General features: G+C 50.9%; 1 protein-coding gene across 1 annotated transcript in view; it reads right to left on the bottom strand.

The window, feature by feature from the left end:
• Positions 1 to 23,645, bottom strand: part of DOCK11 (dedicator of cytokinesis 11) — a 76,747-nt gene that overhangs the window by 52,443 nt on the left and 659 nt on the right. Inside the window, exons 2-18 of the mRNA XM_063313746.1 lie at positions 23,034 to 23,590; positions 16,147 to 16,263; positions 15,442 to 15,531; positions 14,106 to 14,188; positions 13,667 to 13,736; positions 11,694 to 11,789; positions 11,135 to 11,269; positions 10,155 to 10,332; positions 9,053 to 9,132; positions 8,151 to 8,234; positions 6,763 to 6,903; positions 5,511 to 5,711; positions 4,527 to 4,649; positions 3,668 to 3,750; positions 2,747 to 2,869; positions 2,508 to 2,584; positions 737 to 927 (exon numbers count right to left, since the gene is read on the bottom strand). Coding sequence (XP_063169816.1) covers positions 737 to 927; positions 2,508 to 2,584; positions 2,747 to 2,869; positions 3,668 to 3,750; positions 4,527 to 4,649; positions 5,511 to 5,711; positions 6,763 to 6,903; positions 8,151 to 8,234; positions 9,053 to 9,132; positions 10,155 to 10,332; positions 11,135 to 11,269; positions 11,694 to 11,789; positions 13,667 to 13,736; positions 14,106 to 14,188; positions 15,442 to 15,531; positions 16,147 to 16,263; positions 23,034 to 23,590 — 2,429 coding nt within the window. The remainder of the gene's footprint in view (positions 1 to 736; positions 928 to 2,507; positions 2,585 to 2,746; positions 2,870 to 3,667; positions 3,751 to 4,526; positions 4,650 to 5,510; positions 5,712 to 6,762; positions 6,904 to 8,150; positions 8,235 to 9,052; positions 9,133 to 10,154; positions 10,333 to 11,134; positions 11,270 to 11,693; positions 11,790 to 13,666; positions 13,737 to 14,105; positions 14,189 to 15,441; positions 15,532 to 16,146; positions 16,264 to 23,033; positions 23,591 to 23,645) is intronic.

Genomic DNA, 23,645 nt, shown 5'->3' with positions numbered 1-23,645 from the left:
ATAAGGAAATAAGCCACAGTTCTCAAAGCTAATTTTAAAAAGTTTAATATCAGCACTGAGAACTGGGAAGTCCTAACTCATGAGCGTTTAAATTGGAGGCCAGCCCTTATTAAAGGCGCTACGGACTTTGAAGAAGCAGGAGCACAGGGCGAAAGGGAGAAGCCAGCCAAGAGGAAGGCACGTCAAGCAAATCCTCACCGTGACCGTCTTCCACCTGGAAACGTGTGCCCTCATTGTGGGAGGTTGTGCGGATCCAAAATTGGCCTTTACAGCCACTTACGGATCCACTGCTAAGATTTTAATCCCGGAAGACGATCTTACTCGGCTACGAGCGATCGCCAACAAGAAAAGCCACATTTAATGAACTGCGATGGCTAGGTTCACACCTGCCAAGACCTACAGTCACGCTGTAGCTGCTGTGCAACTCAGGCCCTAATGTAGTTTGCTGGATTGTGTGTGAATGCAATCAGTACCTGAAGGCAGCTGTTGTACCCCCTGCTTTATAGCCTTCTATTATGTGTGAACCAGGCCTCTATAGCTTAACAAGCCATCACTGAATTAAGCCCTGCCTCAGCACAAAGGGGGAACCCATCTCCTCTCCCCCCCCCACTCCGGAGTCTCTTGTTTCTGCTGAGTTCTAACCTGCCAGGCCCCAGAATCCCCAGCCACCGCCTGTGCAACAAGGGAGCTCCCCCAGCTCCTGTGGGCCTCTGCCACATGGGGACTCCCTACCCACCTTGGCAAAGGCCTTCTGGCTGTCGTACTTCAGATGCAAAGGGTAGACGTAGAGCCGGTTTCTGTAGGTGGTGAACGGGCAGCAGTACTTTGCGACCTCGGGCACAAATTCTTCGACCTCGAGAGCCACCCCGTCGCCCTGCTCCTGCCCCTCAAAGGGCTTGATGGGGATAAAAGCAGCCGAGACACAGCCTGGCAGGGAAAGAGACCGGGGCAGAGCTTTGGTGCTTGTGTCCCCTCTAGGGGCACTATTTCAGCGCCACTCACCGTGCCTGGGAGTAGGCATGCTGCGGGGCAAGGATGCCCGGCTTCTTTAATCCTGTTTAAGGCTGAACATACTGCGAGGGAGTCCCACCGCAGCACCGGACCAGGCTTCCTGCATGGCCGGCAGCCCATACTGTGGCTGGGCAGGTCTGCATACTGGATGAGGCCAAAGCCAAGGAAGACCAGATCATGGCTTGACACAGCAGTGCAACCAGAACTGAGCTCAACAGCAGCCCCCACCCCGTCCCACCCCACCCCCGGTACAACGAAACCATTATAGCTTATTATACTTGCTATAACTGATTACCTGGAGAAGTGGAGAAGTCATCCAAACCACCAGAGAGCTGCTGCATCTGCATCTCTTAGCAAAGCATGCAACTATGTCTGCACCTGGATCAGATCCTAAACCCACAGCGGGACCACGGCTGAGGCGGTTAAGCCATGCTCAGTCTCAGGGACAAGAAGAGGGAGACACCCCCACACACACACACTGAGACGGCATTTCGGCGGCCAGCTTCCTCTGCTGACGTTGCCACCAGCCCTGGAGCCACGGACGGTCTTCCTGAGTTTTTGCCTCTGCTTCGCTGCAGATTGGTGCAGCTCGCTGGTAATTTCCTACCAGGACGGAGTTTCTGGGCTTTAACCAAAAGGCACTTTTGTGGTTTGCTTATTTATTTATTTTCCATCCCGCCTTTTATTATTTTTATAAATAACTCAAGGCAGCGAACATACCTAATACTCCTTAATTATACCATGATTACTTGAACACATCACAGCTGGCTGGCTTCCCACACCGTGCCAAACCAAAAACAAGCAAAGCACAAGGTGATTTCACGAAATGTGTGCGTTCAGCCACTGATTGAGTTCTCAGCATATTGGTTTGGCAGCTGGAAGAGGACTGACATCCATCCTACCTCCAGAACAAGCAAAGAGGACTTTCAAACCGTGGTTTCTGTTAATAACTATGGTTAAGGCCAAAGTGACAGGTGACTTGGTACCTCCCACCCTCCCTCTTTCCCTCTCTCTGAAAGTGACTAATCAATCTGTGGCTTAGAAACAAGGTTAGACAAGGGGAACTCAAGATTATTACAGGTACTCCTCACTTAACAACTGTTCATTTAATGACAGTGTGAAGTTACAACAGCCTCAGAAAAAGTGATTTACGACCTGCATGTGCACTTATGGCCATCGCAAACAGTCGCACCACCCCCACAGTCATGTGATCACAATCTGGGCACTTGGCAGCTGGCTCACATTTACAACCAGTTGCAGTGTCCTGTGGTCACGATTGCAATTTGTGACCTTTCTCGCTAGTTAAGCTGGATTCACTTAATGACCGTTGTAAAAATGGTCATAAAAGCAGGTCCCATCACGTGGTGACTCACTTAACGACTGCACCGCTTAACAACCAATTTTCTGGTCCCTATTGTAGTTGTTAAGTGAGGACTACCCAATAATGCCAGAAAGTGACAGTCTTATGTTCCTCCGTCTTTTTTCTCCCTCCTTACTTGAGAACTCCAGGGGAACGCACTCCAGAGTAACATTTAATTGGCCAGGTATCACTTGCAGCTTCGTCTTCTCGGGTCTGCACAGGAAACAAAGAACAACTGAGAACATAAACCAGGCAGCGCAACCCAGCGATGCTGGGAGGAAAACCCTGGAAGATACGTTTTTACACTTTCTGCAGCCCAGGGCACCTCTCCTGGCACCGCCGTGCAGAGGGACACCCTTTCCCCGGCAGCCTTACTTCTTATACTCCCCCAAGAGCTTCAGGAGATCCTCCGTGGAGAGTTTGCTGCTGTCCTGCTTATAGAGGGGAGAAAATTTCCCATCGAGGTCCAAGGTGCCTTGGGAGTCTTTGAAGACAGACCTGGGGAGAGGAAAGGCGCCTGAGCAACATTCCTGCCGGCCTCACGGAAATCTCGTGGCCTCCCAGCTGAGGCACCGTTTTGGCCAGGAAGCCGGTGCTGAACCGCAATCGGGGAAGAGAGTGCAAGGGGTTGGTACACAAGGTGTCCTGGGGCTGCCTCAGACTTAAGCCACCTTTCACCCTTCCTAGCCAGCTGGTTTCTTTTTAGCAGTTCAAGCCAGAGGCCAACCCGAGTTTTGAAAGGCTTGCAGGCAAAGGCATGGCGCTTTCACACGGCTGCCCTATAACACTGCAAGGCGAATCAAGGTCCGAGACGTTGCCGAGGACCAAGTGCGCTCAACGTTCCGGAGAACATTCGCTAAAAGGAGAGGCCCATTTCCTGGGGGACTTGGTGGCATGCCCTTAGATGTGCCAAGCAGAGAAAGCTGGTTTATCAAATGCCAGCCAGAGAGAAAATGTTTCTCCGGCATTGTTCGGGGCTATTTCACCCAACCTGGCACCCTACAGATGTGTCTGGATGGCAATGGAAGCCCTCCTGGCCATGCCTACCGAAAGGCCAGCAAACTTCCGGGGGTGGACACTTCAACCAGGAAGTTTCTTTCTCAGGAGAAGTACAAGAAGCCTCCTCCTGGAAGAAGAGGGTCAGGAAAAAGGTCTCCCCCACGCAGAACCTTCAAATGCCATCTTTTGGGTGGCAGTTGGTGCTGGTGGCTGTGGGTAAATGGCTTGGCTCATGGCATCTTCCTCCTGTGTGGAGGGCGACACGTTGGAATTGGCACAGCACTGAAACAGCCTCACCTGGCGGCCCAAGCAAAGGGCATCCGGTACCGTCCGAGGCGGCTGCACACCAGCTTCGCCAGCTTGTGGACCTTCTGCGCAGTCTGTGAAGGCAGGAAAACAGATCAGACGTGGGGCAGCCGGCTGATGTCGGAACACGAGAGAGGCCCAGGGCCATTGGCAGGCAGGGCATGCTCAGCACCCAGTCTCAGGTAAATTAGCTAAGGCAGGCTCGGAGAAGCAGGAAAGTGAGGCTCCCCCAAGGTGAGCAGATAAATGCCCTAGGTGAGCACGGAGAACATCTGGCGCATCCCCAACGGCCACCATCCCCTTGCTCCTTTCCATACCCGGGAACGGTACCACTGGGCAAAGGGTGGTATATGCAACTGAATAAATAAATAAATTCTGCCCCCCGACCCAAGGCATGCTGCACGTCCTGTTCATTTTCTCCTGTTTGGAAAACCGATGCTTCAGGGTCTGTTTACTCTGCACATACCTTTTAACTCCCACAAGGCAAGAACAGTGGGGCCCGACTCAACTCTCAATAGCTCGATCTAGGAGCCATATGATTTAGCTGGCCCATGGGTAAAGTAAATAAATTCACGCATTGCCCTACGCTGTGGCTTGCTCTGGTTTGGTCTGTAAACTCAGCCACTCTGGCTTGTAAGCCATGGCTGGGTACAACAGTGGAACCCAGCCAGCCACTCATGCCGCTTATGCGCTCAGGCACCGTTGCGATCTCCGCAGCACGCTTCTTGCCCTTCACGATCCACTGCAAACTGGAGCAGCTTTCTCGGGTGGCAGGTCCCTCCTTAAGGCAACTGTTGCCTTCTTTCCCATCCCAGAGGATGATGAGTCCATCCTGTGGGTTCTGTTGTACCTTCGCAGGGTCCGAATTCTTGACGTACGGCTCCGCGCTGTGGGTAATGCTTCCCTGCAGCACCTTCTCCACCCGGGCAACGAGAAAAATTTCTGGGTGTGGGTTTGTCACGGAGAAGACCCCCTTTGCGGAAAAGATAAGCAGAACATCAGAACCTACAAAGCCCGCAGAGGTGGACACAGGCGCAGGACTGTGTGAAGGCAATCGCCTGAGATCGCCTCCGCTAGACGCTCAGGCCTACACAAAAGGGAGATGTCCTGATTACCAGGAAACACACTGAGGCGAGGACTTGGTCTCTAATATTTATTAGTAGTACTTAACAAGAATCCTAACAAACTGAGAAAGCGTGGGAAAACCCAGCCATATAAACCCCAAAGGTTAAGGCGGTCCCGATCTGTGTCTCTTTGAATGGCGGAACAGTTCCTCAGTGCTACGCATGCGCTTGACAGTCTGGGTGAGAGCCCCCTGCTCGCCATCCTTACTCATGACAGGAGAACTGCAAACTACTTTCGGAGGGGTGGCTCAATCCTACTTACTTACAAGTGTTATTGGCTCCCAAGCAGGGGCGGGGGGGGGGCACCTACAAAGCTGTTGGTCTGTAAAAGTTCCCCATCTCTGACTGACATTATCTGTTCTTCCGGAACGTAACCCACAGTCACCTTCCTGCTGGTCAGTCAGGGGCGGGAGCATCCACTGTAACCACCATTCCTGCCCTGGCTTTGCAAAAGGATGCAGCTGTCATAACAAGCTCAGCATCTGGATGCACAACCCCAAAACACAGCCCAGCTGTTGGGGAGCAAGAACAGATCCCTGCCTTCACCTTGTGGTCTGCTGGAGGCCTTTCCTCTGGCATGCAGTTGTCTACTATGAGAACCAAATGGAAGATTAGCTCCATGTTAGGTTTGATTTAGCTCTTCCTTCCTTTGGAGGCTTCATTCCTGTGGAATCTGGGGTCTGGTCCCCTACACCCACAGAATCTCTTACCTGCTTTATGTAGCGCAGGCTGGATTCGGCTATTCCGTGGAGGAAGTGGCTGTTTCCGGGGCTGTTCCCAGGCTCCTGGTCACAAGCGTTGTGCAGCATCTCCCGCACAGGCCCAGAATTTAAGTCCACGTGGAAATCTGCTGAGACTTTGCAACAGCTTTTCAGATCAAAGAGTGCCAGGCTGAGGAAAAACGGCTCCACCTGGGTATACAGAAGAAGATCCTTAGTTTTTTTAATAAACTTGACATTCAGTGGAAGTGAAAGTTGGACTTTGAAGAAGCAGGATAGGGTGCTTTGAACTTTGGCATTGGAGAACACTCCTGAGAAGATCATGGACAGCCAAGAAAACAAACCGATGGATCATCAAACAAATCAAGTTAGCGTTCTCACTTGAGGCACAAATGACCAGTTTTAAATTATCCTACTTTGGACACATTATGTGAAGACCCAGCTCTCTGGAGAAGGCTCTAATTTGGAGAAAGGTGGAAGGAAAGAGAAGACGAGGACGACCAGCAGCGAGGGGGAGGGACTCAGTTGCAGCAGCGGTGAGTGCATTGTTGGAAGATCTGAAGGACCAGGCTGGGGACAGATCTGGGAGAAAACCTACTTATATGGTTGTTAACCGTCAATGATGACTTGCTGGCATATAATTGATCACTCCAGTTCCAGAGTGGCACCCACTTCCTGTGCCTTCTCTGTCCAAAGCTCTCTCCTGGAGGCTGCTGAAAGTTAGAGGACCACTAACTGGACCGTGACAGGCAGACCAACCATGGGACTCCATGAGAAGACTGTCAAAAGTCCACTTAGGACTTTATTTTTCTCTGTCTTTCAAAGAGGTTGCTTAAGCATCCTTGAAATGCTGCAACTATTGTCATTTGATCGCTGAGTCATACTTCGAATTGTTTCGCAGAGCACTGTTGCATTATTCTGTTTTAAACAGTTTGGCCGCTGCCTTGGAGAGCATCGGCTATGAGCCCCAAGGGCAGCGGGACTGCTCTGAAGGTCATCTGCTGGGGGACTGGCCGGCTTCCGCGTGCTGTTGGTTGGCCACTGGGAGAACATCTGCTGGACTCAATGGGCCAGGGGTAGGGGTTCGATCTCGCATGGCGCAGCTCATGTTTTTATGACACATTGTGAGTAGGATACAAGCAATTCAATACCCTGTTAGCTTTGGGAGTGATTAAGTAAAAATGTCGGGAAGGCCCTGACAACAAAGACACGTATGGGGCTTTGGAGAGGGTGGGGTGCCTACGTTTGAAGGTGAGTCCTTGGAGCTGTCACTCAGGTGGGCAAGAATGTTGAAAGTCAGGGTGTGGCACTTCAGCAGGAAGCGCGGCCTGCCCCTTTCCTCAAAGGGCTGGACGTCCACCTCGAGTCCTGAGAAATCAAGCCTCTGGAAGAGAAAAAGGTGAAGGTGATTCTTTTCCCACCTGGCTCAGGTGGGGAGATACTGAAGAAAGCCTTTGCGATGCTCCTGTTTGGAAGGGAAAGGCAAATGCCACATACTTCATAAAGATTTGCTTTAGAAACCAGCAAAGTGGTTATACACAGAGCACAATCTGATCTTCAGGCAGAAAACAGGCTTTTCCAGCTGAACACTGGCTGGGTTGGCATTGCGGAAGCATAATATGGTTTGTCTGATTTCACCCACTTTGGCTTCTAAGCCAGGGAGTATGACTTAGCTAACAAGCCACAGGTAAAATCACGGTTTAGGTTAGGGCAAAACTCAGCCACGGTTTGATTTCACAAACTGCCCTAAGTTGTAATGTGGTTTGTTTTACATGACTTAGCATTATAGGCAGCCCAAACATGTGACTTTTAAAACAAGCCATCATGAAAATATAAAACATTTATATATATATTTAAATATGTACATAAATATATTAATACTAACAACAACAACAATAATTTTTAAAAATACGCTTGGGGTAGTACCCTGCGAGAATCCAGCCCTTTTCGATTCAAGGTCTTTGCTGACTCGGCTAATTTTTGCCATTTTTACTACAAACGACACCTCATTTCAACTCAAGGTGGGGGGGCGACATCCGTAACTCCCGAATCCATGCTAAATATGAAAATTTGCCATCGGAGCAATTTGTCCCTCGCAGTGAGGCTGATGAAGCGAACTGCATTGTTTATGCTGTCTGCATTGCAACATCTTTATACTGATGACACAAATGGGCAGAAAGGACGTCCTTTGTGCCATTTGGTGCCATCAGTATGCATCCGAGTGGTACTGCTATGGAGGTGGCAACCTTAAGATAAAATGATAAAAACTTAACTGCCTCGCCTGGAGGACTTCTGATGCTTCAAATAGGTCCAAAATCTGGTCTGCTGCATCTCCAACTGGCAGCGTGGGAGCCCATTTAAAAACCAAGGTTAGACTAGCATATAGATGAGACTGTGCTGGATTTTCTCATGAAAGCTATTTTGTGTTTGCCTCTAAGGACAGCGTAGAAATGCTCGAAATAGAAGGGGTTTACCTTGAAAGGGAGTTAAAACAAATAAAGGAAACGCAACCACTATCAGTTCAGGCTGCTCCGAGGAACAGGTTTAATTCTCGTCATCCTGAAGGAGCCGAAACAACAGACCGGCATGCTTTTTCACCAAGCCAAACGCCTCTAGTGCCGAAAGGATTACCTGCACTTCCGGATCAAAGGAGAAGAGGTTTTGCCTCCCTTCATTTCGGCTGAGTTTGCTGAGCTGATCTGTTTCTCGGCCGTACTGAAAGAGAACAGACCCGCCGGCCGTGAGACGAGCTCAGTGGAAACCGGGGGAAGCAAAATGCTCAACTTCAGGTGGTGCCTTTGGAAGGCAAAGGCGACAGAGGAAAAGAAAACTTAGACGGCCTCCCCTGTCACCCCAGAAAATGGAAACCAGACAAAATCAGCACTGCCCAGGGTTTGCAAAAATCCAGAGTTATCTGCATATGGTTTATTCCTGGCCTGGGAATCTCCAAGAGGACTTTACAAGCTGTCCTCAGTTTGGCCTTCACAAAGATGGAGGGGACATGCAATGACCTGAACACCGAAAACAATGCTGTGTGTAGAAATAAATGCCTTCGTAAGAATAAAACAGTGTCAAATTGTTTGAGTTGGGTGGCCTTCTTAATCCAGTAAATCAACCAACCAACCACCAATCAGAATAAGCTAGGATGGAAAGCTCTGGTTGAAGTGCTTGAGTTTCAACTTCTCTGGCAACGTAGACCAGCTCTTCACAGGCAAAACCGTTCCTATTTTCAGACAGAGAAGTTTGGAATGATGGACGTCTGTACCTGAATGTTTACACATGCTCAGTCAGGATTGCCAAACCTACCAGCCAAACCCCTGATAAGGATGTGGAAACAATTCTCTCTGCTTGCAGTTTTAGCCCACTCCTGAAACAGGCCACCGTTCCAGCTCTTACTGCTTACATGTGGGCAGGCAAGAACTGACGGGAGAGCTTGTGCTGGATTTGCAAAGAGCGAGACGGGGCTGTTCCAACATCTGCCTGGTCCAGCTCTTTCCCCACTCCCCTGCAGAAAATGCCGGAGGCGCGGTTACCTTCATGAGCTCCGGATGCAAGCTCCTCCCTAGGCTTTCCAAGATGTTCTCCAACTTTCCGTGGCTGCTGGAGTCATCATCTGTAAAGTCACAAAAAGCAGATGCTGCAGAGGTGCCTGGCCAGAAGAGGCGATGGTTTCCTCTGGAACACCTGGGAAGTTGGGATGAGGTCCAGGGAAGCCAGCCAGGAATTCCCTGTCCAACCAGCAGGGTCAGGATCCAGCAACTCACACAGGCAACACAGGCTAGGGTGCTCGGGCAACACAGCCTCTTCCCTCAGCTTCGCTCTCCTCTGCTCAGAGGATGGCTTTGGACACAGCCCAGCTGTGTGCAGCACGACCCCAAAAAGGCCAAGGGGAGGAAGAACTGAAGCAGCAGGGAACATGACTTGAGGAGGAATTACAGAGTTTTCTGCACGATGACTGCCGAACTTGAAAAGACCTTGGGAAAAGTTTACCTCAAGCAGGCCTTGGGGGTTGGGGGATTTAAAATAGAAGCGTGCAGACACTATCAGACCTGAAGCAGGCAATGTGCCCTGGATCCAGCCTGAGCACACTTGGCGGGAGCTGGCCACCTGAATCTGTGAAACCCCTCAAGGTGGGTGCCCCAGCACAAGAGGTGTGTTTCTGTGTGTGTCAGCTCCACTAGATGGACCAGACCAGGACATCAAACCCACGGGAAGGCTAAAACTACTTTTATTGAGATTGGCTACAATAACAGAATCTTGCAAGTCTGATTGTGCTGGGCCTCCTCCTCTTCCTCCTCCTTATAGTTCAGGGTTTCTCAACCTTGGCAACTTTAAGATGGGTGGACTTCAACTCCCAGAATTCCCCAGCCAGCCACGTTGGGAGTTGAAGTCCACCCATCTTAAAGTTGACATGGCTGAGAAATACAGTTATTGTTCAGTGAATTATGGAGGTGTCTTCCTGACCTGTTTCCAAATGTCACCTCGTTTCACAGGACTCATTAAAAGTTTCAGCCCCTTTTGTCTAGGCAACGATTCCTGCGTATCTCCATCAACCGTCATCTTCCTGACTCTACAGTGTGTGTGTGTGTGTGTGTGTGTATGCATCAGGACCCCATCTCCACTGCACACACGCACCAGGCACGAATTCCACCGCCTCCTTCTTCTCTTGCACCCAGCTCTCCGTGCCGGCCTGGATGACCTTCCGCAGGGTGGCCAGCCAGTCTTCCATCTCGGACTCACTTTCCGCCGCCAGGTAGTGGCTGTACTTGTCCAGCATCTTGAGCTCAAAGGCATTACGCCGCATCTTGGGGCACTTCGGGAAGACAGATGGAGGACTGTTTTAGGCCAAGGGGTGACGCATCACTGCATTCCACTTGTCCCTGAGGTGCTCAACCTGTGACAAAAGCCCCTTTCAAGATAAAGCGGGTGGCAGTTCCGCAAGACGGGCCAGACTAGCATGGGGAGGAGAAAGTGTGGCCGTCACCTTTTGTTCCATTATGCTACCTTCCTCCCGAGAAGTTTTGGGGGCGCTGGGGGCACAGAGGGACCCTTGGCCATGCTGCGAGCCTCAGAAGCTGGAAGGACTGCTGGAAGAGCTTCTGGTTAGCCCTTCCTTGAGCAACATCTCCTTCAGTTTCCCTGGAGAGAGTCCAGCGTCCCCTCTGGGAACAACTTCCAAGGAGCCAAATCGGATGCAAGGCCGGCCTTCCTCGCCGGTTAACGGGGAAAGAGGATATATTTGAGATAGTGGGTCTCAGCCATTTTGAGTTTTAGTCAGCTTCCTTTGTTTATCTTTCAAAATAACAAACAAAACACCATGGTGATTCCTAGCCCCAAATAAAATAAAAACTAAGAAAGGAAAAAAGAGTTTTGCGGAGGCTAAGAACCTACGTAATACTGGTTCGTAAAGAGGGGTGAGCGTTGCCCAGTGTTTTGTTCTTACTTTTCTCTGCTTGGACTTTGGTTAAAAGTATCTCCCAATAACTGGGGAGAAATAAGTGGACTGTTGGGAGACAGACAGACAGGCAAGATGTAGATGTGCACTAGGCCCTCCCTAGCGTTAATCTGCCCTCTGGGCTTACAAGTTCTCCAGCAAAACCTTTTGCAGTCCTTACCTGCACAACATCTATGCAAGAATCCAGGAAGATGCAACCTTTGGATTCCTTGGAAATCTTCTCGTCTTTGTAGGAATTGAGGATGTAAGAACCGTCGGGAAGCTGGGTCAAGTAGAAGTACCTTCTCTTGAACACCTACTCAGAAAAAGAAGGAGGTCACTTTACGACTTCGTGCATCTTCCAGTGTGAATTCTGCTCCACTTAGAACTCATTCTGCTCGTTTCTACTCAAGATACAGTTTCAAAACCTAGGATTGCCTGCAAAGTGGGTTCAAATCAGCCATTGTGGCACTTTCCGTGCGGGGGGCCTAGAAGCAAAACAGCCGCAACTGAGATACAGTATCAACAGCAGCGGTTGCCTGGTCCACAGACGGTCAGGGATCCATGCTCTGTGCTTCCAACGCCACCCATTTTCAAGCAAGCGAGCTCCTCCGGCAATTGTTGTAGCAGCTTTCCCACCCAAAACAAATCTAGTTCCCTGGAACCCATTCTTCTCTTCTCCCTGCAAAATAAAAGCAAAGTCCTCTGCCAGGCACAGTGTTGTCCAAGGAGTCTCTTACTTTCATGGTCACTGTGATTGTACTGTTGACGTTGGCCTTGTACAACCAGCCTTGCCTGATCACACCACCCTTTTGGGAGCACAGCGAGGAAGCATCCTGCAAGGCAGAAGACATAAAATTATTGCCAGGAAAGCTCAGTGAAAGCTTCATCCACAAATGTCTCCTGTTTCTATCAGGCCTATTGGAGCTGCACCTTTGTGGCAAAGGTGGGATACAAAGGTGGTGGCATTGGGGAGGCATTCTCAGAAAGGTTCCAGGCATAATGGCAGCAAGGGAGAAAGCAGAGTTGTCTCAAGGAACAGAGCTTTTTGGAGATGGCGATCACAGGACAGGATGAGTAAGGACATGAGCAGAGAGGCGAAGAGGAGACAGAGCTAATGCAAGGAGCTTGGGCCTGATTCAGGAGTGGAGGGAAAGCCAGAGTGGGGATATGTGCCTCACAGTCAGAGTGAGGAGAGAAGGCTGCTTCAAGAACATAAGGCAGCAAGAAACAAAGGCCTCTCATATGTAAGAACGCCAAGAGGTTCAGTGGAAGGGGTCCAACCAAAGAAACCCATGAACAGCAGCAACATAGCAACAACAACAATCCCTTAACCACTCCCTTTCTTTCTTCTAGGGTGGTGCTCAAGCAACACCAATATTTGGGGGGGATGAAAAGTCTCATTCCAGGGACCTTCTGGGATGTCAGCTAAGAGCTGGTTCCTGGAACACAACAGCTGGAAGCCTGAACCAACCAAAGGGTGACCTTTCTGGATGCTTCCCAGCAATGTCCTCCTCCCTTTTGGGGGAGGAGGCTTCTAGTCCTTTCCCTGGTCTCACAAATGCCTCAAAGGCAGCATTTGCAGCTGGACTGGCTCCCTGCGCCTGGCATTTAAAAATTAGTGACTCTAGCTGGAGATATGAGCTCCTTTTGTTTATTTGTGTTGACAACCCTCATCTGCTCCACAACCCAGTTCTGCTCCTTTGCCCAAGGAGTTGTAAACCACACAGATCAACAGTGGCACAAGAGTACAAGGCGTGCCGCATCCAAAGCCCCCAAGGGTAAGCCCTCCAGGTGCTTCTGACCTTCTCTTGTGTGTGAGCCCTTGTAAGGAAATAGCCTCCCTTTCAAACACCGCAAGGCAATTTTCTACTGTGTCAGTGTTGTGGGCGTCTGTTGTCTGCTTATTCTCCTGCACATGTACCCTGCATAAGGCTGGGCTTGCAACCAGCACATGACTCAAGCTAAAAATCAGATTTAAAAGCCACAGGGCAGACAACTGTAAGAGGAAGGCCAGAACCAGGGTTCTTCTTACGCATGCTGAACATAAAACAAGTAAGAACAAAACAGCAACTTTATTTTCAGGTTTGGCAGATGGTCTCTCCTCCTCTCACCATCTCTGCCTGGGGAACTCCATCTTCTAAACGAGGCTCAGTGTTTATTCTGGAAAACACCTTTCCCATCCCTTAATTCCCTAATTGGGGCCGCTTTCATTTCCAAGCCAGATTTAAGGAATTCCTGGGGGGACGGGAGGAACGGCCACTCCCTGAGCAGGGCCCCCAGACGGAGGAAGGCCCCATCTGTCATCCCTCTCTATTAGCTGCAACTCCGCAGTCTTGAGCCCCGTGTTCTGCACCCACCACCAAGCCCTTTTCCTCTCAACACAAATCCAGCCTCTGAAGCATGAAACTGTTCTCAGAAACTGTTTTCACTGGGGCGAGAGTGTAAGACAACAGTGGCTGGTTCTTCAAAGTGATGAGCGCTGGGGAACTCAGCCACGGTTGTTTAAAACCAGGGTTTATAGCTACATGCAATGTGGGAATCAGACAGGGTTCCCTTCCCTGCCAGGACCAACTTGCAGAAAGAAGGTAGGAGGACCCCCCCAATTAAGCGCACTTGTGTGCATCGTGCAAAGGAGGCTGCATTGTTTGTTTGCGGCACCATGCGTGAGCTGCTCTCACACCCGGTGGGAATCTCTCGCTTGTCCTCTTACCTCGTCTTTTTCAAAGTCTTCCTCAATTTCAAAGACGTGGTTTGGGATCTTGTCTGGCCTGAAGGATTTGCTAAGAAAAGACCACCTGTGTTACTCCAATTACACCACAGTTAGATAAAAAACGACACTAATCATTAACAAATGAGGGGGTCCCTGAAAAAGACTCTTGGGGTCCAACTCGCCCACAGGGCACCGTGACTTTGAAGAATCCTGTCCAAGGGCTCCTCCCCCAAGCCCACTGGGTGGTCTGCATGTTACCCTAAACCCTTAATTCTTTAACTAAATCCCTAAGATTCCAGGAGGCCGAGGCATTCTTGCCATCCACGGTAACACACTTGTTTGGCCCTGTAAAACAGCATTTAAGATCCTGCCCAATGTACAAGACCAAGCACGCAAGAAACACATGCCCCTGGAGGAGCTGGGGGAAAGGAACGCTTACCACGGTAACATTCGGAAATCACCAGAATATTCGTCATATTTGTAGTTCACAACGTGCCAGTCTGAGCTGTATGCTTTGATGCACTGAAAAGGAAATTAAACCCAGCTTGTTCAAATGCATTTGTGCACCCAGAAACAGCAGCAAAACTCAGGCGAAGTCAAACTGCAGAATGCAAATTCTTCTAGGAGGAACTATGAAATTAGATGCAGAAAAACGGTCTGTGTTTGGCGTTCTCCACCGCTTGGTGCCACCCCACCCACCCCCTTCGGACGTGGGCTGTTGGGCAGACAGACGGTCCCCGCCTCAATTGCTGGCTCTCTCGGGGAGAGGAGGAAGCTGCTGGTCTCTGAACAGCAGGAGGGCCCTACTGAGGTGGGGGATTCGCCAAGGTTATTCTCTGGTTCACTGCCCTGTGACTTGCAAAAATGATTTAAAGCTCCGGATCCCTCCCTTCTGACAAGTAATGCCTATTTATAGACAGGATCTCCTCCGGCATTTAAATATTCAAGTCTCTTAGCCAGGCAGAGTATAGATCCACTTAAAGCAGTAAGTGAATTAAAAGCAGCACAGGAAAGATATTATAAAATCATGCAAAGGCTGCCAACCCACAGTAATTGTGACAGTTTGGAGTTGTGCAAGGGAGGGATATTTTTTGAAAAATGAAATGCGTGACTTGCTTCCTCTTCTGAAAATGTCGGAAAGTCGACACAGCCTCACCCAACCTGGTGCTTCCTCCAGACAGGCTAATGTTGGGGGAGATGGGCAGTGACAGACATTTGAAATATCTATCTATCTATCTATCTATCTATCTATCTATCTATCTAACTAACTAACTAACTAACTAACTAACTAACTACAAGTCCCGTCATCCTTCTCTAGCCAGTACTCAGGCTGGTACTGGCTGGTGGATGATGGGAGATTGCAAGCATCACTTCCAGAGGGCACTGAAGTGAAAAAAGCTGCACGCAAGGAAAAATGAACAAGAACGTAAAACATACAAGAAGGGCTGTTGATCCAAAGCTATTTTTCTGTGGCTCTGGTGCCCTCCCTAACCACGCTAATTTTGAGGGCACGACCGTCAAACATCAGTGGCACCATTCCCAGCCATTTGGAGATGTACATCTGCAAGTAGGCTTAATGTGGCTTTGAAAAGTCTAAGTCCTCAGAAATCCAGGACAAAGGAAACCGCTCCACCCCACCCACAAATTAAGATGGTCCCGCATATTTAATATCCTTGCCTCAAGTCTGGCAGTCCTTCTTCCACCCTGCAAGCAGCTTCTGGCCATGACAAATGGCCCAGTCTAGGTTTCCCCAAAGAAGAGAGTTGGGGTCTCACCTCTTGGACAAAGAGACTCTGGGCTTTCTTCAAAGCATCTTCTGGCACTGAGGACCGGACCGTTCTCCTCTGACGACTGACAACAGACAGCTGGAAGGAAAGTTGGTTTGTGGTTCCAAAATGATGGAAGACCCAGTGGGTGGAAGGAGAATGGGGGGTCCCCTTCCCCTCCTGCCTTGAGCTGGATTTTTCAGAAGCCTCTCACTAGTCCCTGGGAGCACAGATCCAGCTTCTGAACTTGTCTTAAGTTTTGAATGGACAGGACCTCCTTGGGGGTGGCCCCAAGGTACTAGAATACCTTCTGAAGCAGTGTTTCTCAACCTTAGCAACTTTAAGATGTCTGAACTTCAACTCCCAGAATTCCCCAGCCAGTTATACTGGCTGGGGAATTCTGGGAGTTGAAGTCCAGACATCTTAAAGTTGCTAAAGTTGAGAAACACTGTTCTAAAGCAAGGTGGTTGAAAACACCTCTGCCCCAGGAGCCTTCTAAGGTTTATCTACACGATCCTTCTGAGCTATCTCGACAACTTTCCAGGAAAACCACACGCACAGGTGCTGTTTATCCTGGTCCATTCCTTTCAGAAGGATTGCTTTATTTTGCGCAGAAAAGCAAGGTGGAAGTATTACAGCCTGATAAGGCCCCCCAGAAAAGAATGGGGTGGAGAGCACACACCCAACGCCCAAGAGAGCCGGAAGGCGACCTACCGAGACATCTTCCATGGGGAACAGGAGCAGGTCCCGGAAGGGGTCGCTGTAGATCTGCGCTTTCCGTTGGCTGATCACATTCTCATAGTCCAAGGGCTGGCTCACCTTCGTTTTTTCCTGGGGGGTACAGGAAGGACCACATGTCCTGTTAGAACCAATGGGAAAGGCCCCTGCACTGGGGGGCACCATGCCGTTCAGAGGGTTGTTGGTGGGGAAGGAGGAAGCTGGGCAGTAAGAGGCCCTAGACTATGTCCGGAATGTGGGCAGCTCCGTGAGAAACAGCATTAGGGACCTCCATGCGGTGCCATCTTGGCCTGATGCAGCAGGTCTCCAGTCCTGGTGTAGGAGATGGGAGTCGTGGTCCAGACCTTGGGCCAGGAGACTACAACGGTGGACACAGTGCATTTTCTGCAATTTGATGCCACAAGGCCCCCCTGTGTCCATCCCAAAGAAATACGTATTCTGGCCTCCATTTGTTTCCTTTTCTTCTGTGGTTTCTGGGCCTGTATCCTCCTTGGGGCAGGGAGCTGTGCCCTATTTTTAATTTATTTTTTTGTAAAGAGCCAGGCACACAGACTAAGCCACATTAAATCAACAAAGTGCAGAGCAATAATACTTCGCCCTTATGCCTATGATTAAAATACTCTCCTACGCAAAGAAAGACGGGTTCATTTGGCGGAGTGGCCTGAATGTTTTGACACCACGTGCACCCTGGGAAGAGGCTTCACCAGACTGCAGCAGAGCCACCCATTTGCAGCCTGGCGGTGCCTGTTCTGCCTTTCTCTTCTTTGATGAAATGCAATGCTTGGATATCTTAAGCATAATCAATTTGCCCCAAAGAAGTGGATTTGCCCATCCTGTGCCAACCTCTCCTCCTCGAGCCAAACCTCCTCCCTGTTGGTGAATAGGTGCCAATGCCCAGGCTGCTGTTCCCCGCCCCCCCGTCCCGCAAAAGAACAGAGCTGACCACTCAAGATAAACATGCTACTCCTGGCTCTATCTTAGCCAGGCCTCCTTAGATTTGTATTGGCAGAAGAGTGCCAAAAAAAAAAAAAAGTCGAGAAAACCAAGAAGGGTGGAAGTTAACTTGCCCCAAACCAGCCTTTTCCAACTGGTAGCCTCTTGCAACTCTGGACATCAGCTCCCACCATCACCAGCTAGAACGGCTACTAGTCAAGGCCATCTGAACCCTCAACATCCAAGAAATCAATAGCATGCCCTGTGGAAATTACACCAAATTACAATTATGCGGGTTTTTAAAAAAGGCACTATCAAGCGTTTGTCCCTGGAACCTTACAAAATGCAGGACTTTGGGGCTTCCCCTGAAGAATTCTCAGCCTGCAGGGACATTTGTCAGGATCATCCGCAGAGCTGCCCACTTCCCATTCTCCCCACAGCTCTTGGGAAGCCTTCCGGACCCTTCACAGATCATTGTTTGTCTAAACCAGTGTTTTTCAAACTTGGCAACTTGAAGATGGGTGGACTGCAATTCCCAGAATTCCCCAGCCAGCATTGAAAAACAAGTTTGAAAAACACTGGTCTCAATGGAGCTAATCAAGTGCATTATTGCAAGAAAAATGAAGCGGAAATGCTTCAGGAAGTGAGCAATGGCAAAATGTCTTCTGTGCGACTGGGAACAAATTCAAAACCGCACCCCCCCTCCTTTCGGCTACAGCTTCTGTCTGCATCTGAAGCCCTGGGCTTGCCTCTCTTTTTCCATCACAAGACCCCTTCTTGGAGTTAAAGCGCTGAAGGTATTTTTACTTCTCCACCCAAAACTTTCCAGCATCAAATTAGTTCCTATTAGCTAGGGCATGATGGACTGATCAAATTGCATGCTTCTGAGAGAAGGATGCTTTTATGCGATCCGTAAATGTAATTTTTTTTTTAAGAAAAGGAGATTAGCGCATATATACGGATCCAAACAGGGCCCCCTCCATTTAATCCAGAAATGTCATCTCGCCTGATGGGAAGACCCATCTGTGGCTATTAAAGTGAACTAAATCTTCTTAATTAGTCCTTGTGCTATTATGGAAATCAACTCACCTCCCCCCCTGCACCAAATGTGGCATCCACCAAGAGTCTAAGTGGTGCAGAACCAGAAAAAGGTTTCCCTGTGAGGGGAGAGAATTCACACTTTCCTATACTGCAAAGCTGCTTGAGCTCTCAGACAAAAAAGGTGGTAGAAATGCAAGGCAGAAATAATAAACATACAAATAAGGAGGGAGGTGCTTTCAGCAGCCAACTATTCTCCAGGAGAAAAAAGGATGCAATCCTGGTCCCTAAGGGAGCTCAACTAAGTTCCTTTCACTGCAATTTACTCCTTGCTACACTCCAAATACTGTTTTCATGAAGCCGCCTGAAAGATGGATTTACCAGCATAACAGATGAACGAGCCACCTTGCAAATGTCTCCACCAGGCAAAAAGGTGTAGGGCAACAAAACAAGCCAGAAAACCAAGAAGGTATTGTAGGTTCTCCAATTTGCACTGGAGAAAAAGAGTCTGCCAGAAGCTGTGTGAACTTGCTACTCTGTGGATGCATTCACACCACGTGCAAAATTCTAGCTGCGGGTGTGAAAACAATTGGTGACTCATTTTGCACCTCCAACTAAGGAATAGTTCCACAAAAACGTCATCTTGGGCAGAAGAAGAAGGAAACTCTTCCTTAACTTTGATGCAAACAGGAACTATCCGAAAGACAGGCCATACTTCCACCTGCAGACTCTCCTCCTGATGCCATTGGCTGAACTGCTGTGATGTCATAACAGGCTGCAGTCTCCCTGAGCTGCCTTGGCTTAGCTAATCCTTATGATTGATTGATTGATTGATTGATATTTCAAATTTCGTCACCGCTCATCTCCCTCCAAGATTGGGAGATATTTGGTCACAGATGAGTAATGTTTGCCAAGCCACTTTCAAGGCCGGACACAGGGGGACCCCAGCATCTCGGTTTCCTTGCTCTTATAAACCCCCCGTTCCAAGGGGGGATCCATGTCAAACCACTGGTCCCTCTTGAGTGATGCTCTCAACAAGAGCCAGCACCAACTAGAGTCCCCCCACCTCCCCATGGAGGCTGTGGGATCAAATCTAGGTCTCTCTGTAGGCAGCAAAAGTGCTCTGCCCCTGAGCTGTGGCCACCATCCTATCATCCTTGGCCCTGGTTGGGGAAGATGGGCTACCGCTTAGGGGCAGAGCACCTATGTTGCTTGCAGAGAAATTTGTCTGAATGACCAGCTGGACTTGATTATTGTCCATAATGAACAATTCAATAAAACATAAGTTTCTTACCCAACAGAGCAATGTTCCTCCACCGTGAGAACTTCAAGATGTGTAGACTTCAACTCCCAGAATTCCCCAGCCGGTGCACATCTTCAAGTTCCCAAGGTTGAGGAGCACTGCAGTAGAGTTAACAACTTAAACTAAGCAGCAAATACATCCTGTCTAACAGCTGAAGAGGGTGCGCAAAGGCGGCCTCTAGACCAGAAGGAGAGAGAGTCATCAAGGAGAAAACAAATGATGTCCTCATGGGAAGAGGTTGCTCACTGAAAGAAGCGCCTTTCAAGGCATGCGTTCTTGCCCCATCATACACGAATCATTTCAGTGCATAATGCATTCCGTCAGCCACCTCATTCAAGAGGCAGACACAGACCCATTTCTACATGCCGCGACAGGGGCCAAGCAGGGAACGTTGTGACTTTGGCCTTCACGCAAGGCATCCGTGTTTGGGCCACCCAAATGAGCTTTCTCTGTGCTTTTGTTCCTGGGTCATCACACACCCACGTGTTTTGGGCAGCTAGAACCCCACATCCCAATACTGAAAATATCCGTGCAATAACTTTTCTTTCTAAAGGGCTCTGGACTTAGCCATCCAGCCTTTCCCTTCTGCTCCTTAATAGGGCATTATGGGTTACAGCCAAGATATGATGGATCAGGAGCGACTTCATAAACAGAAAATCATGCCAGCGCTAGCTAGGATGGGGAGTGTCTGAAAACAGGCAGGCCAGCCATTTCCCCAGGCAAAAAGAGGTTCTTTACATTGGAAACTCCGGAAAAACCTTTACACTCAGCTCCCTTGTGATGAGACAGCGATGTGCAAAGGGAGGGAAGCTTTTCATCCAAAATCTGCAAAGGCCAAATTCAGGTCAGAAGAGAAAGTTGGAAAGCGATATCAAGGAAGGGCAAGCAGCCAAAGAAACGGAGTCATTGAACGGAAACAGTGGGCGTTTCTTCCTGTTCCAGAAATATGGGTATGCCAGAAAATTCATTTATTACTTCAATTTACATAGCTGGCTCTCTCAGTGGAATGACTGGGCGGCTTACAACAATTGAAAACTGCAAAAAGGACAAAACCCCATTTTAAAACACGTAAAACCGTATGAAAAAGGGACAATGAAATCCACAGCGGTGGTATCTACATTCCACCCAGCCACTGCATAGGCTCGACTACACATTCAGATCCCCAAGCCCGAATCCCGTGTGTGCAAGCCCATCCTGGTGCTAACTGCGCTAATGGGCAGTGCAAGCATCTGGTTTCAAAACCGCCACACTGGCTTCACAAACAGTCGTGGGGAAACAAGACAAACTGCACCCCAGATCGGATCTCCCCATTATGTCCCCCCAACAAAGAAGTTGTTCCCTCTGGCTGCTCGAAGCTGGAGAGGCCCCTGGTCTTTTCCAATGGACTCCAAAGCCCATCACTTAAGCTGATAAGGAGCCTAAGGACCCACCGTACTGGCTGGGGAATTCTGGGAGTGGAAGTCCACCTATCTTAAAGCATGCCAGCTGGGGAATTCTGGGAGTTGAAGCCCACCCATCTTAAAGTTGCCAGGGTTGTAACACACGGTTTTAGGCTGCATTTTGATTTGATTTCAACTGCCTTTCATACACGCTAAAAAGGCCCGATTTAAATAAAAACAGGGACGTATTTGGCATTGGTGCAAGCAATCTAGGCCACTCTCTGCGTTTCAGTTGTTTCCAGTTTGTTTAACTACACAACTTTCGAAATGTGCCCTCTCCTTTAGGGCTGCGTGAGACAATCCATCTGAAACTACTTGATGCAGTTCTGGAAAAGTCCCCAAATGCCAGCCTTATCGATTATAAGTTAAGGAGGAAGCCTGCCTGCTTGGCTAAGTTCATGGGGAGCCATCTGTTGTTTTCAAATGACTTTATTAGGCGGGGGTGGGATAGAGGGACAGAGCGGAAGGCCAAAGAGGCACCATCTGAACCCCAGGTCAAGTTTGCAAGCAGCGCCCCATCAGGACAAGAGCCGGGTTCAAACCTAAGCTGAGCTTTGCTGAACTCCCGCTGAGTGGGACCTACATTTCTATAACCATCCAGCCACAGGAGTTTCTTCCGCAGCATTGGCCTGGCCCACCAGGGGCATTTTACCACCTGCCTCTCTGCTCCTGTTCCAGGCCACCCCGGAGCTGAGCCAGGGCACTGACTCTTCGCCAGAGACACCAAATACTCTCTGCACATGCCTATAGGTCCTCCTGCCCTGAATTTGCAAGTTGAGAAAAGCTTGCACCCATCCACTTTTACAAATCTAAAAGCCTAACTTTCTCTCGCACACATATCCTTGGTCATTTTGGCAAAATAAATAAAAAAACCACAGATATTTGAAACAGTCCCTGGAAAAAGCCAAGACTGCCCCCCCCACCTGCCTTTTGGCACCTCTACAGGAAATGTTTCCCTGCTGCTCCTGGTTTGGATTCTGCTCTGAAGGCTTTCAAAACAGAACCTGCTGCCCTCGGCAGGCGCTTCAGAAGAGGGCCAAGGTGATTCCAGCACCGCCAAAGAGCAGCCCGCGGGTGACTTTGGGCCATGTGTTTCATTTCCTGCTGGCAGAGTGGCATCCGCTCCACGAGAAGAGAAGCTTCACTTTCACAAGAAGTTGGCCTTTGTCAAGTCTTGTGACTGGCCTTGTTGGCTCTGCTCTCATGGCACATCCAGACACTGAGTTAACTAGGTATCCACTGGGCAGGAAGGTTCCCCCCAACCTGCCCCATGTCAGTGAAGAGTGGATGCTCTTCCGGGCTGGGATGCTGGCCAAGCCCAGGGTGGGCCCGCAGTGAGGCCGGGCATCTTTGGGATGGATCAGAAGCACCCTCAGCCCCCGAGAATCTCCACTTCCCTGTTTTTAAAAGAAACTTTTCCCAGCTGGGAAGAGAGGCTGGAAGGAGCCCACTGGCAGGGGCATCTCAGAAGCAGCATCAGATGCTGCAGGTAGGAGTGAAGCATGGGGGGGGGGGGGACACCAGCAGGTGCATTGGCCATAGACGCCCTGCTGGACCACTGCTGGTCCCCACCAACTGGGGGCTGTGGACACTGGAGCCACCCAGCAGCGGATCTAGGATTGGGGTGGGATTGTTCCAGATTCCAACAGCTTCAGGAGCAGGGGGTGGGGGCAGACTCCCCAGAAACATCTGGCTCTTGGATGCTGGCCAGGCTGCCCCTCCAGTGCCCTGGCAGGAGTTCCCCACCCCCAGATCAGGAGATGGGGCCAAGGTGGGGGGCCTTCTTGGAAGGGAGAAACTCAGCTGGGTGCCAGGGAACGCAGAGGGAGGGGGGCTCCCAAAATGGGAGGCGGAGAGCTGGGGGGGACCTGCACCTTCCCACAGCAGGCTGCCCGGGGGTTTTTTGGGGCAGCCGCGGCTCGCAAACTGCGGAACTGCCCCCCCACCGCCGTGGGCGCGGCGGCCTTTTCTCCCGGGGGGCGGGGAGAGACGGGGAGCGCGCCCGGCCGGCCGGCCGGCCGTCCCCCCCGTGAGCCGTCCCCGGCGCCCAGCGCGGCCCGGCCCGCCCCCGCGGCCGAGGGGGCCTCTGGGCACGTCCAGAGCGCCGGGCATCCCCCGCCGGCCCCGCCCGCGCGCCCGCCCCGACTCACCAGCGCCGGCGAGCTCCGCACCGCCTCGGAGACGCTGTGCCGCAGCTCGGCCGCCGTGCCCGGCTTGCTCAGCCGCTTGGTGAACTTGCGCACCTCCGCCGCGGCCATGGCTGGCGCCCGCGGGACAAAGGAGGCGGCCGGGCGAGGCGCGCCGGGCCCGCGTCCGCGCCAGCTGGCCGGGCGGGCGCCGCGTCGCCGGGCTCCGAGCGCCCCCTGCCTGCCCGCCGCGCGCCGCCGCCGCCGCCCTCGCCGCCGGAGGGCGGGGACGATGGGCGTTACGGTCCCGCGGCGGGGGAGGGGGCCCGCGCGCAGGGGCAGCGGCCCGCCGGCCCCTCTCGCCGGCCGGCAGAGCCCAGTGGGGGCGGCTCCGACGCGGCCCTGCTCTCCGGAGTTGCTGGAGGAAGGCCGCCGGCACGGGCGGGCGAGACGGGCATCCGGAGGGTGGCGGGAGCCGCGCGGCCGCTTCTGCCCCGGCTGGGCCCGGCAAGGCTTCTGGAAAAGGTGGCCCGCCCGGAGCTGGGGGGCCGGAGCACCCGGCAAAATCGCCCCAAGGCCAACTTGGGGCCAAGCAAGAAACTTTACACCACTCCCTCCGCCCGCGCGTGTGCGTGT

This window comes from Candoia aspera, chromosome 12 (assembly GCF_035149785.1).
Source record: "Candoia aspera isolate rCanAsp1 chromosome 12, rCanAsp1.hap2, whole genome shotgun sequence".
Taxonomy (NCBI): domain Eukaryota; kingdom Metazoa; phylum Chordata; class Lepidosauria; order Squamata; family Boidae; genus Candoia; species Candoia aspera.
The sequence above is the reverse complement of the archived record's forward strand: the minus strand, read 5'-3'. Positions and strand labels throughout refer to the sequence as shown.